The 15,875-nt window shown below is 32.8% G+C and overlaps 3 protein-coding genes across 3 annotated transcripts; 2 read left to right on the top strand and 1 right to left on the bottom strand.

Moving 5' to 3' along the window:
- Positions 1-615: 615 nt before the first annotated feature.
- LOC111987767 (uncharacterized) lies at positions 616-2,202 on the top strand (the record flags this gene model as incomplete). The annotated part of the gene is given in 2 exon segments (XM_065760921.1): positions 616-707; positions 1,542-2,202. Coding segments are annotated over 2 exon segments (501 nt in total), but the record flags the coding sequence as incomplete, so codon positions are not given.
- Positions 2,203-3,611: 1,409 nt separating this feature from the next.
- LOC111987764 (proline-rich receptor-like protein kinase PERK14) lies at positions 3,612-6,277 on the bottom strand. Its single transcript, XM_065760919.1, has 6 exons — positions 6,272-6,277; positions 6,028-6,114; positions 5,638-5,723; positions 5,128-5,275; positions 4,436-4,597; positions 3,612-4,057 (listed from the first exon to the last, which is right to left on the bottom strand). Exons 1-6 carry the CDS (start codon positions 6,275-6,277, stop codon positions 3,863-3,865), a joined length of 684 nt encoding a protein of 227 aa, XP_065616991.1. The 3' UTR covers positions 3,612-3,862.
- Positions 6,278-6,759: 482 nt separating this feature from the next.
- Positions 6,760-8,879, top strand: LOC111999956 (glucan 1,3-beta-glucosidase; the record flags this gene model as incomplete). The annotated part of the gene is made up of 4 exons (XM_065760906.1): positions 6,760-6,827; positions 7,790-7,945; positions 8,071-8,420; positions 8,600-8,879. Coding segments are annotated over 4 exons (756 nt in total), but the record flags the coding sequence as incomplete, so codon positions are not given.
- Between the last annotated feature and the right edge of the window lie 6,996 nt (positions 8,880-15,875).

Below are 15,875 nucleotides of genomic sequence, written 5' to 3' on the forward strand. Positions count from 1 at the left end.
GATATATGTTTAAGTGCCAAACATGTTCCAGCTTCTTTTGAACTGCGTTTACTCAAATCAGGAATTTGATTCTACCCATCGAATAGAAAGTGAAAATAAAGGAGAACAATAAATAAATCAGTCACTTGTTTTTTGGCCAGTATGTTTATTTATAAAAGAAAATATTCACTGGTAGTACCAAAAATCCTGATAGCCCCTTTTGCAAGGGAACAGTTTCTAATTAATCACTGTAATCATGGACCTATCAGTCACAACATGGCAAATGACACCTATTTCATTTTATGACAATGCAAGACAAAAAGACTGAAGTATCCTTTGTTTTCTCTGTGGAACGAGTCAGCAGTGATGACTGGTCAAATGCCAGTGATTGTGCAGATTATTGTGGAGCCACTGGCTGCCCTTTCTGCACAAATTCTCAAATTTATGTATTTTTATGCTTTCCAGTTTCTTCTTTATTTGTTTTAAATAGATTGTTCATATAATATAAACACAGGCATTTTGCAATTGTTAAAAAATTTATGTGATTCATCTTTTTGGCCTAATTACATGTTACGAAAGTTTTCAGCATTACTTTTATGTTTTATTTGAATGACCAACCTATCTTGCATGCACCAGGATAAAGATAAGGAGCTTAAAATCAATTGGAAACGAGTGGCTACAACCAGTTTGTTTGGGTTTGGATTTGTAGGGCCAGTAGGCCACTTCTGGTAAGTTTATTTATTTTATTTATAGAAAATAAACTTCCATGACAGATTGGGTCTATTGATTGATATAAAATGGGGTATTTATATAATTATTTGTGTTGAAATTCTTTTGACAAAAATCTGTCTCTTAAGGGAAGCTAAAATAAACTTGCCAAAAATCATTCTGAAAGCATATAACATAATTTAATTTACTTTTGTAATCTGTTGCTCTTCTTGCTATAAGAATAAGGCTATGAAGTGTGCACCCCTATACTAGTATCGAAGTCTCTTTCAGTCGTAATGTTTTGAATATTTACTTGATACATGTGCCTGACCTGTTTCTAGAGTAAAATTTAAGATATTCATTAAAAATCCCTGTTTAATGCATTTTCTTTCCATCAAACACATGGGTGGGTTCTCCGTTTTGCTGAAGTTGTTAATTCCTACCTCTTTCACTTTGTCTTTTGTATGTAAACAATCCTTAAAAAAAATCGAAGTTGGAAGTTTGTTGGTGAGTTTAACATGTGGTTGCACACATCAGAGTATTGCTTCAAATTTTCAATTAGAGGCAGGCTTATCACAGGCATCTTAGGCCACATGCTAGTCCTGATTTAAAATATTGTGGTATTCAATGGAATTTGGAGGTCCTGTAGATTAAACTGTTTTAAAGTTTTAAAGCCTCCTGCCTGGAAAAAAAGAAATGTAAAAGAAGAAAAAAAGGACCATCAAGAGAGGTATAGGGAGAGAGGGAGGTGTTTTTTTTCTTTTCTTTATTGAGTTTTTCACACACACAAGAAAATAGTGTATATCTTTCCATTAGTTTATCAAACTATTTCTTATTATTCATTTCACTTGTAGGTATGAAGGTTTGGACCGATTTATAAAGTTGCGACTTCTAATGCAACCCAAATCCTTTCGGTTCGTTGCTACTAAAGTTGCTCTTGATGGGGTCATTTTCGGCCCATTGGATCTACTCGTTTTTTTCACTTACATGGGATTTACAACTGGAAAGAGTGTCCCTCAAATCAAGGAAGATGTGAAGAGGGATTTTCTCCCAGCCTTGATTTTGGAAGGAGGCATATGGCCAATTCTTCAAGTTGCGAATTTCCGATACATACCTGTGAGATATCAGCTTCTTTATGTCAACTTCTTCTGCTTGGTGGATAGCTGTTTTTTGTCATGGATTGAGCAACAACAGGATGCTCCTTGGAAGCAGTGGTTGAAATCTTTTCTACCTTTGAAGGACCAAAAAGGCCAGGGTGGGTGATGGCTCTTCAACAGCTATTTCATCTTTCATCCCCGACCTTGCTCATCATAGTGAAGATACAAGTCAGAAAAGGTAAAGAGTTCACTGTGAACCCACCAAAAAGACCAACTTAACTTTTAAAGTTGGGATGTGGGAAGTAATGAAATTGTTCTCACACTGACCTGGTTTTCACTTGTAATACCCAAAAAAAAAAAATTGACATTGCTTGTTATTCTATCATCTTCAATCAATAAAGATTTTAATTTTCTTTGATATTGGTTTTTAGATTTGGCTTGGTGTTGTATCACATTGGCTATGATCTCTTACATTTTGTTAAAGGGTTTGACTTACTTCCAGTACTTTTTTTAATTAGAATCTATTTTTGTTTTAATAAGAAACTACCACATCACCCACTAACTAAATAAAAAGTGGAGATTAAAACTCACAATCACTTGCCATTGTATATTTAAAATAACAAGAGATGTCCAGTTAAAAAAGTACGCTTACTTCCAATACTTTTTTTAACTAGAATCTCCTTTTATTTTAATAAGAAACTGCCACATCACCCACTAATTAAATAAAATGTGGAGATTAAAACTTACTATCACTTGCCATTGTATATTTAAAATAACAAGAGATGTCCAGTTAAAAAAGTACTAGAGGTAAGCCAAACCCTTTGCTAAAATACTCCCTCATAAATGCATAGTGATGAGAAAGGTTATAACACATGAGATTTGAGCTGTGATCCTTTGTTCAATTCATTTTGTAACAAGTGCTGAATCAAGAAACTTTTGATTGTTAATGTCGGTTAGAGGATCACTTGTCTCCAAAATATCTAATTGAACTTCTGTTAGTAGAAGGAAACTTTTACTAAAAGATTGGGAAAATACAATCAAAATGGATCAAAATGGTGCATTTTGCTTTAAAAATGCAGTGAACAGGAGGAAATAGAAGGTAAAGATCGAAAATCAGCAGCTAAATGGAAATCCAATTAGCACTGGAGTTCCAGGAAGTTCATATTACATACGAACTTCTTTAGAATGCATAAGCTATGATGGAAATCAGCCCTGCTCAGGTTTGTAGTTGCACCAACACTTGTTCAACGTTTCTAACCTTTGGAGACATGACTACCTCGTGCAGCTTTGTGAAAATGGGTAATCAATGGGGACTGGGGAGGAAACAAAGCTGAGGGTGGGTAACATTGAATGGGCTATGAAAGAGTATGAGTAACATCAGGATGATTTTTGGAACTGTTGAAAGCAGCTGTTTGACGAGCCTGCATGGTTGCGTAAAGACTGACCAAGCCAATTATGCAGCTGCTGGCTGCCACAAAGTCTGTTTACTGCAAGGTGAACAAAGTTGGCGGCTAAAGAAGAAAAGCATGAATGGAAAAAGCACACATTGTTTAGGCAGTGAATGGTTTTTTTTTTGGATAGGAAGGCAGTGAATGGTGAGCATAAAGCGGAATACAAAAAGTGAGAAATAGGATTTGTATTTGATATTTATACTTCAGACTTTAGAGCACACTACGGATTGACACAAATTATAGCCTATGATTGCTGAAATACACTATCACTTTTAGCATAAGGGCCAGCCATTTATGGCATTGCATGGTAAATATGTAAGGGGGGATTTAGGATCCTCTTTGTTTCCTGTATTTAATCATGCAGTGGCTAAGCGCAATGATAAGCATCATCACCTATCATGCTTCCACGATAAACTTTAAATGCAACCACATATAACAAATATTGAACAGAGTGAGTAAGAAAATTTAATCAATTTTAGTACCCCCTGCCTCCCCATTTTTTATCTCAAGCAAATGAAGTAAAAAAATCCAATAGGAAATCCCCCAGAAAGAAAAAGCAAGTGTTCCAAGGGACAAAAATAGCATTCCATATATTGGCTCTCCATCCTCATCTCTGCCATCTTAATCTCAGTTTGTTTGGTGGGACTCACTGCTTGAGCTAGATGGGTAACGACCAAACTCACTGGTGGTTCCACTATTGTACTTACTGGTGCCATATCCATGACCTTCAAATATCGACTTCATGTATGTATTGCCATGCTCCAGTTGCATTTCCTCACCAAGAGCCGTCAGAGAAACATGTCCTTCTAAAACATGAACTATCTGCTTGGTTTCAAACAAATTTATTTAAAAAAAAAAATAGTTACAGACACTGAATAAATATTTCTTATTTTGCACTTAGTTTTTTAGATATTCAGAAGAATACTATCACGGGTCAATAAAACTTAACAATACACCATTCCAACTAGGGGGACTTGGACAGTCGAAGAGGCCATGTGAGTAGGGGGTGCTAAAGAATATGTAAGTTGCCTGAATACATGCGCGCACACACACACACGACTTCTTTTTTTTCATTATTGAATAAAGAAAAGCATTTCTTAGTTTTCGGTAATATTTGAACTCTATATTTTCCAAATTAGTGGGGTTTCCTACTCTTCTTAATACTTGCTCAAAGAAAAAAGGAACAGGAAAAAGGATTACTTGGCTCATTGGTGGACGATTGCATGCTGTATAGCGCACACAAGCAGCAGCACAAGCAACCATTTTAGTCATCTCATCGGGGTCGTAATTACCCAGCAATCTTGGATCAACAAGAGCATCGAAATTGCTATCCATTCGTGCTTTAGAGAGCAAAGGCCTAGCCTATAGTGTCAAGGCAAATAAATGTGGTTAATCAAAAGAAGACTCATAGTTCTGCAGCTGCACTCAAGAATATTTGAAGTTCAAAAGAAATACTTTCACCAAATGATTCAAATGGTTCTCTTGTACCATATATTTGATCTCATATTGCTTAATTGACAACAAGCATACTTGGTCTTGCATGAAAGCATATATGAATGTTGACTAACATGACTAACACTAAATTTGATAAAATAAGAATGTTGCAACCATATGAAAATAACTTGAAACTTCAGTTTCAAACCAATGATTTGGTGGTTTCTAAACCAATATTAGATGCTATTAAATTACCCCATCATCTCAGTTCATCAAACCATATGGAAATAACTTGAATAAAAATGTTGCATTCATATAGAAATAACTTGAATATTGAGTTTCAAACCAATGATTTGGTGGTTTCTAAACCACTATTAGGTGCTATTAAATTTCCCCCTCATCTCAGTTCATCAAACCATCTAAAGGAGATGTTATAGTAGTGATGCAAGAGAACTCACAAATTCAGCCAGGCCTATATTCGTTGATGACTGTGCTTGGCTGATAGGTAATCGTCCAGTTATGAGTTCTAAGAGCATGACTCCATACGAATAAACGTCTGATTTATCTGTTACTTTACCACTTGATGCATACTCTGGAGCCAGGTACCTGAAAGAAATAAGCATTTACGTTGGTTAAAAACATGTATCACTCAATGCTATTCATGGCTATGGTTATCCTAATGAATTTGTAAATCACAAGTTAATCACGCTAAAGAACATGAGTTTAAATGTTCACAAAACTCAAAAATAGAGAGAGAGAAAGGTCAACTTATTTAAGTCAAGTTAGACTTAGATCCAATGCTTGAGGATTACTCAAAGTAGCACTAGATAAAAAGTAAACTTAGTTGATCACATAAAAGATGGAATTGTGAGAATGACAAAGTTCATCTTAATATTTATCCAATAATTATATATAGAAGTAATGTACACTGATCTAGTATTGTAATATTAGAACATGAATGATCTTACCCGAAGGTTCCCACCACTCGAGTAGAGATGTGAGTAATGTCAGCAGTGGTATCTGAAAATATTTTGGCCAGTCCAAAGTCGGCAACCTGAAAATAATATTTTTGATTATTAACATTTAACATGATATATGTAGAGATTCTTGATTTTCATTACACATCATGTATAGATCATTAAACGAGTGGATGAATTATCAACAAAAAAAAAATCTAAAAGGAGTGTCTTGAAGTTGCTTCAACTTACGAGTGGATGAGTTTTATCAATCAAATATCTGGTTTAATGGAACAGATTTCCAGAAACAAACTTCATTTGAAGATCTAAAACATTTTCTGAACAATAGCAAAAACAAACACAAAAAAGGAGAAGACGAAGAAGAAGAAGCAGGAGTCCCACCTTTGCCTCAAACTTAGAGTTAAGAAGAATATTCGATGCCTTGATATCACGATGAATGATTTTTGGATGACCTGCAGGAATGAATAACTTTAATTAGACCCTGATACTAATATTCTTAAGCAAGAGACGTTCTTATGAGTAACTACTAATCACAAACACATGGGATCGATTAATGAAGGGGCATTGCTAGAAATTTTTATATGAAGAGCCAACTTATGATACTAATTTATTAACTTATACAAACTTCCATAAATATGCACAAACACAGATATCTATACACATATAATTTAGTATCATCCACAGTGAATTCTTTGAGTTTTCAATTTTAATATAAGTTATCAAATTATCAACTAAAGTGAGTATAAATTTTTTAATTGAACTAATAAAGTATTCAAAGATATGAATGGTTCAAAACCTTAATAGACAAAAACACATTTTACAATAAAAAATGAATGAGAAAAAGAAAAAAAAAATTCTCTATAACACTAGACCAATTGGACAATTTTTTTAAGAGTATCATTGGACTAGCTCAAATATTGAAGGGGGTCAAGTCTCATTTTTGTAGGCTAATAATTAAAATGTTAAATATTTATATATAATATTAAAATATACTTAAAATTTTGGGGGCCCTTGGCCCCCACTCGTACACGTAGCTCTCCCCCTGGATGAATAGGATTCATAAAAATAATGAGGCAATAATCTATTATTGTACACAAAACACATACACTAACNTGCAATCCAACGCCCAAGTACGTTGAGGGATCATTGCAAGCGTTGGACAACGCCTTCTTGTGGGCTAAGTATGTATACTTACATCCAAACATATGTGCCACTTAATCATTGAGAGCTTTTTATTATTATTTAGTTGTGTCATCCGTGTGTGTTTTTTGGTGGTCATGCATGAAAAATTGTAATTAGAAATCAAGACGGCAGATTGGGCAGGCCCACTAGGTAAAGGTCAATCAAATAGTTAATATAACCAAAAAAAATTGTAGTGTTTTGATTAGCCCCAAACTGAATTCGATCACAATGAAAAGATATGAAAACCCAACCCAACTGATACAACCTCATTTATAATAAAAAAAGAAAAGAAAAGAAATGAAAACATTACATTTTATTATTAAGTTTATTAATCATGATATGCACTTCGGAATGGATTCTCAAAACATAGAACCTCTTAAAATTTTGGATGTGACACTTAATCTCCTATAATATGTTTTATATGTAAACCAATTGTGTAACACTGAATCCTTTGTAGTTTTAGAGTGTGACACAAAATCTATATGTGATATTGTTTTTTTTTTTTGATAGGTGATATTGTTTTATATTGATATATTATCACATTAGCGACACACTATATATATTAACAAAATTTTAACAATGTACACATAAAATAATTTAATATGATCTTAACTCTCATACCCACCTCAAAGGAATACTTTTCACTCTCTCATATTTTAAGTAATTTTACCACATGGTGTTTACAAATTGATATATCATCATTCACAAAAGAATAGTAATTCAAAATTTTATTTATTATGTCATTGAAATATTGCCACATTAATTTGTAAAGTTTATGTGGTAAAATTTGTAGTATATATCTTCACATTTTCCTATAAATTTTTCTAGCTTAGCGCTAGACAAAGACACCTAAAGTTCTACTCTCTCTCTCTCTCAAGATTCAAGACAATTAAACTCTAAACCTTCAAGACAATTAAACTCAAAACCACTAAACTTGTGTTCAATACTGTTGTGCTTGTAGGAAATATGGCGTGAAGATTATAATTGATCTTCATGCAGCACCTGGTTCTCAAAATGGCTGGGAACACGGCTCTTCTAGAGACGGCTCTCAAGAATGGGGCAAAACAGATGAAAATATTCAACAAACAGTTGATATCATAGAATTCCTAACTGCAAGGTACATAATATGAAACCATTTATACCATATTATATGTCACCCATGTATTCTAACATATAACAATATATAGCTAAGTTTATGTCACTATAAGTCTATAATGGACTCGATATTTGTGACACATATAGGTATGCAAAGAACCCAAGCCTTTATGCAGTTGAACTCATCAATGAACCTCGAGCACCTGGAGCATCACAAGAGAGCCTAAACAAGTACTACAAGGCTGGTTATGAAGCCGTGCGCAAGCACTCCAATGCTTATGTGGTGTTGTCTAACCGGTTAGGACCGGCCGACCCGAGGGAGTTTTTGTCTCTTGCTAGTGGCTTCATGAGATCAGTCATAGATGTCCATTATTACAACCTCTACACCAGCGAATTTGACAGCATGACTGTTCAGCAGAACATTGATTTCATTCACACCAACAGGACCTCGCAGTTGAATTATGTCACAACATCAAATGGACCCCGTATTTTGGTTGGTATGTCTAAATAATAACCATTTCATTAATAAAATGCCATCTTTTTCTATTTTCTACAACCCCAAATCAAAACCAAGGAATTCTAAAATATATAACACCATAAGACAAAAAAAAAAAAAAAAAAAAAAAAATCTAAACTACTTGTCAGTGGATTAATATGAACCAGTCGTTGTTTGCAGGCGAATGGGTAGCTGAGTGGAATGTTAAGGGAGCAACAAAAGAAGAATACCAAAAATTTGCCGAGGCCCAACTAGATGTTTATGGGCGAGCAACATTTGGATGGGCTTATTGGACTCTTAAAAATGTCAATAACCCTTGGAGTTTGGAGTGGATGATCAAGAATGGCTATATCAAACTTTAGTTTAGAATTAAGGTGGTTATTGTACTTCCAATTTACTTTTTTTTTTTTCTTTCAATAAACACTTCGATCAAATAAATAAATTAATACTTTCCTTTTAACCGAATGAAAAGACTTCCATATTTTTTTAAACCTTAGTATTTGAACTTGCAATGTGGTTTCTTAACTCTTTATCATCTTAACTTTTTTACGCACCATCATTGGACTAAGACATTAAATTAACTGATTTTGTATACAACAACAATAAAGGTTTAGTTTCAAAATTTTAGAGTCGACTTTAGATCCTCTACCTTTTTTATTTTGTTCCCTCAACTTAAATTTCTTCTTTAATACATGTGCATTAGTTTCCTTCCTTTGAACGTAACCAAACATAATAATTGACTTTTTTTATTTTGTCATTAATAGGGGCTACCTTTATTGAAGATGTTAGTGTTTTAAATCACCTTTTTAATTTTTTTTCTTATATAGACTTCCTAATTTTTTTAGGCCACGTCTTCTACAATAATTTGTTGATTTATTCCTTGTGTAAAGAGCAGACCATCTGAGGTCCAATTCACTTACCATTTATGATTAAAAAACTTTAGTATCTATTGATAGTTAGTAAAGTATGGTACTCGTTTGATATGTTAAGTATACTAATGGATATTATTCGACATTTAAAAAAAAATACGTTTAAAAAAATTCGGCATAAAAATACAAAAAGGGTGAAAATATGAATAGTAGATAATGATAAGTCGATTTGTCTAGTCATTCTCAATCAAGAATTCCTTTTTTTATTTGCGCAATTGGCACATGAGGTTTATCTTAACCTTTATTTTAAACAAGTGCAACTGAGTTGCCTCCAGTACTGATGGCATAACATGATTGCCATCTCCTCAATGGGGGCTGCGAGCGAATTAAAAGCTACTAACATTCTTGGGTGGTCAATTTTAATTATCTGTGTTTGATCTAAAGCCTGAATTTTATGTTGTGTTTGTAGGCTTTATGTTATGTTCGGTTCATAAGCATTTCTATACTTGCTTTTTTGAAGTTTACAATATTTTTCCTTAGAAGAAGTTGTTCTTCTAGATAATTTCTTAGCCATTTTAGGCTTCTACAATAGCGAAGTGCTTGTTTTTTTTTGAGCTGTTGAATTTATGGATGTTGAGGAGAAAATACCATGAAGTTGATGTTATTTATTGGGGAGAAAACACTTTAGAGAGACTTCAATTAAGTAGTTAATATAACATATTTTTTATACCACATAACCCAAAATTTTAAGCCTATAAGTTTGTATCTAACTACTCTTGTCACTATTATTCTATGTGAAACTTCATTTACATATGCATAACTAAGAGTAGAGTTTGTTTGAATCAATTCCTTTTAAATTATGATCCAATGAATGGAATCACTTCTAACTAGGGATGCAACCATCTTTTATACCCCAAACCAACCAATTTTAGTTCTATTTTATCTTACGGTAAATATTCTCTCATACTTGTTAGGACATATATGTTTTAATTTGATTAAGAACATATGTCACTTAGTTATGTAAATTGGCTAATCCTTTGACAAAACGCACTTTACTTGTAATTGGGTAGTTTTAGGTGTTTTTAATACTTCAAGAAACAATGTTTCAAGGTCAAGTGTTGAAGTCATCAAGTCTGTCCAAGAAAAAGCAAGCTGAAGTGAAAGGTTTTTAAAGCTTGACACCTGCTCGATAGCTACCTCGACACCTGCTATCTGTCGAGATTTAAAAATTCAGATTTCCAATCTGATTTTCTTGGGATCCGTGAATATGTTTTTGGGCCTTCTTTTCTTCTAACCCTAAACATATAAAAGGATTATTTTAAGAGCCGTCAAGTGTGACACAAGTTGCATTATCATTGAGCAATCTCTGTTCAAGCAAATTGTGATCAACAGACGAAGTTCTTGACTTAGTTCATCTTCCATCAAGAAGTTGCTGTGTATTTGCACCATAGAGTTTTGTAACCAAGCATCTTCCTGCTATTCATCATAAAGGATGAACTGATGAACTTTGCAGCCAACCATTCTTCCTTAGTTGGTGTTCTGAAGTCGCGTACTTGGATCCACGCATTAGTTAGTCACGTACTTGGGAGCCATGTATCAAAAGAGGGAACTGTCACTACAGATCAAGTCCAATTGGGTATTGGGGTAAGGGTTCAACTGTAGGTTGGTAAGGTACTTGGGATTCCTTTACTTGTAACTGCTTGATTTGATAATAGTGGAGTTTCGGGAGTGGTGACCTGAAAATCACCCGGTGGGGTTTTTGCCGTTAGGGTTTTCCCCATTCGTAAACAAATCACCGTGTTATTTATTTTCCGCTGCATTTTTAGTTTTTGGTGATTTGTTTGTGCTTCCATAAAATTGCATGATTAATTGATTAATTAATTACTTGGCTAAATTAATTAATTAGGGTTAATCACTAGGGGTCATTCAGATTGTGACCTATCAATACTCTTTCTTTAAACAGGCATGCATACTTTCTTCTAAAAAAAAAAATAAAAAAGGCATGCAACCATGCATACAATGTTATAATTGCATGTGTTGATGTACACATTTTAAAATATGGTGATGCCCGCATTTAAAACATGAAGTGGATGTGTATAGAAAATATGAAATAAGTTGTGTGAAAGAATCCTTACCCTTTATTTTATGCTTGGCCACATCCTTATATTCTCTTCATAGATGAGAGACTTAATTTGGATTTTCAAATCTAGGAATTAATTATCAGTGCAAACTACCAATTTCCTAATCTCATTGTTTCTTCTTTGACAATGATCAGTTTGATTAATCAATATATATACAAATGAAGGCTAACATGTTTGAAACTTTGAATCACTCGAAATCAGAATTCTTCGCTGTCTGGCAGAGAAGACTACGTTCTCAAGCTCACCAAATCATGGGCAATGCCAAACAAAAGAGATGAAAAATTCTGCGCTGACTTTCTAGATATCATTTTTTTTTAACACGTGTGAAGAGATTTGAATCTAGTTCTCACAGAGATGAAACTGTACCACTAACAATAACATGCTGATTGGAGCCACTTTGACAAGGTGTTGTGAGTTTTGACGTGGACTAGTACTCTATCCGATAGTAAATTACTAAAATAAAGTTTTTTTTTGGTTTTTTTTTTTTTTAATTCTTGTCTGGATGAATTGAACGAAGACTACTAATATGGAAGGTATTATCAAAGAGTAATACTACATGCACAAAATTATGAGTTGAATGTCAAAGTTTCTATCCGCTAGTGCTAAGCACAATTACGCACTCTATCAATAGTGTGTGTGTATATATAAAAGACTCATTAAAGGTGTTTTGCATGTGTAATAATGTTTTTTTTTTTTTTTAGTTTAGTGTTATCATGTTTAAATGTGATATATTGTATTTAAAAAAAAAAAAAAGAAGGAAAGTAAGGTAACATAGAATAATGTTTAAAAATGAAATAGAGATATTGTCCTAAGTTTTAGGCGGAATAAAGAAGATAAAGGAAAAAAAATGCCTAAAACATAATTGAAGTATTTGAATTCAAATAAATAACACACACACACACATATATATATAGGAATCATACATTTGAATACGGGATAAGAATAAGTAGTCTTTATGTGAGGTAATGAGTTTGTTTTGGAAGAAGTAATTTTGTTTTTTTTTTTTTTTTTTTTTTCCTTCGATAAATCTATTTGAATTCAAATAGATAACAAATACCGATAGGTATCAAACATTTGAATACAAACGTTTTTTTTTTTTTTTTGGTACATGAGATAATATTACTCTTTTAACCTTTTTTGTTTTTTGTAGGAAAAAAAAAATTAAACTAAAGGGTAAGTTATTTTAGAATTTGTATGAGGATATTTTGGTACATCAAAAATTGAAGATGAAACAGGAGCATCTTCTAATTAGTAGTATAGATAAATAGATAGATACTTGACAATGACACGCATAGAAACTGATATATGACATATTTGCTACAACTTAAACATTGATTCTCTTGTTGTTGAATTGGATGCTCAAGCTGTGGTGGAGGTTTTTTTGAATGCGACTTATGTTAACAATGTCATTTCTCCCCTGTTGGATGACTGTAGGCGATTGATAGCTCACTTTCACCGAATTCGCTTTATCCATTGTTACCGCCAAGCCAATAGGTGTGCAGATTTGCTGGCTAGGATGGGTGCTATACAGGATGTAGATTTTATTTCATTTAGTAGTCCTCCTATGGGCATTTGTAGTGCTTTAATTGATGACTGTAATGGTGTGCTGTTCAGCAGGATGTGTCCTGCTCTGGATGTAGCTGTTTAGTTTGTTTTTAATGCATCGTCTTTTTACAAAAAAAAAAAAAATGGTAAGTATTGGTATATTCAAATTTCTGTTTAAGTTAGTAATGTCTATTTAGTATAATTTGATAAGTGTGTGTGTATATATATATATATATGTATACCTGCAGGCAACAACCCACATAGAAACTGATATATGAATATGATATACGAAAAAAGAAAACAATATAACTACGTACAAATGGTGATCAATTCAAGAATATTGCTACTAAGTGTAGTTGTTCTCTTGCCTATTTGTTCTGTTTCTAGCTTTAAAATTAAAGCAGTTAATCTAGGAGGTTGGCTGGTCACAGAAGGAGGGGTTACACCTTTTCTCTTTGATGGCATCCCCAGCAATGACTTTTTGGTTTGTACATATGGCTGCATTAATTAGCTTAATGATTGTCCATTTTTCACTCTTATTAGTTCTCAATATTTGTCCACATCTTTCTTGAAGTTTCAAGCTTTTTCTCTTTTTGTTATTTTTACTAGGATGGAACAGGGCTTCAGTTCAAATCAGTTTATCTATCTAAAAAAAAAAAAAAAAAAAAAATCCGATCTATCTATTAGGTTGGGCTAAAACTCTGGCCAAACAAAGAACTTACTCTTGATGCCTTCACATGGCAGGTGCTAATAACTTAATATAGGTTTTTCAAGGACTAGTCATCCTTTATCTTATTTATTATTAAAAAAAAAAAAAAAAAAAAAAAAAAAAAAAAAAAAAAAAAAAAAAACACATTTAATGCAAAATATGCAAAGGGAGGGAGACATTTGAGGTGATGTTGGAAAAGCAAAAAGGTGGACGTGACTCTACCTTTCAACTTTCATACATGTTCGTAACTTTTGAATATTAAATACCATATAAAAAAAGTGACAGGAGACCCAGGAGCAAATGAAAGCTGTAAAGTAAATCAAAAACTTTTGCCCATGTTAAACTTTAGGCGCTAGGTCTAAGTTTGTATAGTAATTTTAGCACAGAATGAGCAAAGTGTTTTTTTTCTTCCACTACTTAATTTTATATTCAATCCTACCCTCTTAAAATTTTAGAGCATTACTACAAAAATTAATCTTTGTCCAAATTTAATTATTATTATATTTTTTGAATGTGTGTATTAAGGTTGGTTTAGAATAATTTATCTAATTTTTTTAAATAGAGTAATATTAGAATCATAATTTTTGTCACAACTTACCTACGTTATAAATTGTGAGCGATAGAGTTATAGACTCATCACTCACGACTTCCACATGAGCAAATTATAAAAAAAGTTATGGTCCTAGTATTTTCTCCTAAAATACTTTTGCTAAAAATACCATAAATAAATATATAAGTTAAATAAAATAACTAACTAACTCACATAGAATCTGCAAATAATAAAAAAAATTAAGCAAAAATAAATTAAAATAAGTAAATGACTCAATGAGACTCACAAATAATAATAAAAATAAGCAATAAATTAGTTAATAAGTGCATTCTAGACAGATACTTAAATCACTTAATTAGTCTCCAAAGTAAATAGTACCGTTCCACACGCACTGAAAAAATCCCGTAGGGATTATTAAACAATAGTTAATAGAAGATTTAAATCTAACAACTTTATAGATCCCACGAAACTTCAAAACAACTACATTACCCTTGAGTTACCACATCTTATTATCTTGATTATAAAAATGGAAAGTAAACATCTTACACTGTTCACCATTCAAGTGAAACACGTCAATTGAGAGTGAGAGAGCGAGATGACAGCTTGAGGAACAGGAAAGGATGAATGGTTTGCTATAGATTCAGACATATACAGAAGTTTGTGGGGTGTATTGATTGATGAGTAGAAAGGGTGGGGGCCAAGAAGACAGGAAATGAGAAGGGGAACTCTTGCTTTAATTATGTAATGTTTCACGGCCAATTCTTCATAATCATTGTTCAGCTTCTGCACGTATTCATTTCATGCCGATATAAGTTGCCGTATCAATAACGAGTCAATAAAGTTTATATTTCAAGTACATTTTTATCCATCATTTCTTCTTTATTTATTCACCAACCAACACTAACGATACTACCGCACCTTCTTCCACTCACACTTCTTGTATGTGCATAGACACGTGTATGTATCATTCAATCACAATCAAAGAAAGAGATTTAAATTCAATCACAATAAAAAGAAAGAGAAATTTAAATCCATGTGTTTGTTCAAAAAATTAAGAAGTATCAATTAAGTTTTAAGACTTACACGCACGCACACATATATGTAGAGAGGATTAGGTTCAAGTTTTACTTAATGTAATTTTAAGTAATATTATATCACTCAATATTTTTTAATTGGATATAAATTTTAATAAATCTAATGTTAGATTACATTATCTTTATATATTCTTTATGCTTGTAAAATTTTAAGATGATCAAATATTAATAGTCATGTCATTAATCAATTGTTTAAATTCAAGTTTTTGTAGTTTAAAATAATGCATAAAAGATGAGTTTATGGATCAAATGGTAAATAACATCTAATTGACATGAAAATTGGTATGAATGTTAAAAACATATAAAACATGTAATTCAGTGGTGAGATTTCAAAATATGAATTTTATAATAAGTTATTGAGTGGTGTAACATTGCTTAGAGCTTAGAGTTACACCAAGTGTAACTTAAACACAACTCATATATATGTGTGTGTGTGTGTGTGTAGAAGCACATAGAGTTACATCAGGTGTAACTTGAACTCAACTCTCCCCCCCCCCCCCCCCCCCCCCCCCCCACCACCCCCACAGCAAAAAAAAAAAAAAAAAAAA

This window comes from Quercus suber, unplaced genomic scaffold (assembly GCF_002906115.3).
Source record: "Quercus suber isolate HL8 unplaced genomic scaffold, Cork oak 2.0 scaffold_387, whole genome shotgun sequence".
NCBI lineage: Eukaryota > Viridiplantae > Streptophyta > Magnoliopsida > Fagales > Fagaceae > Quercus > Quercus suber.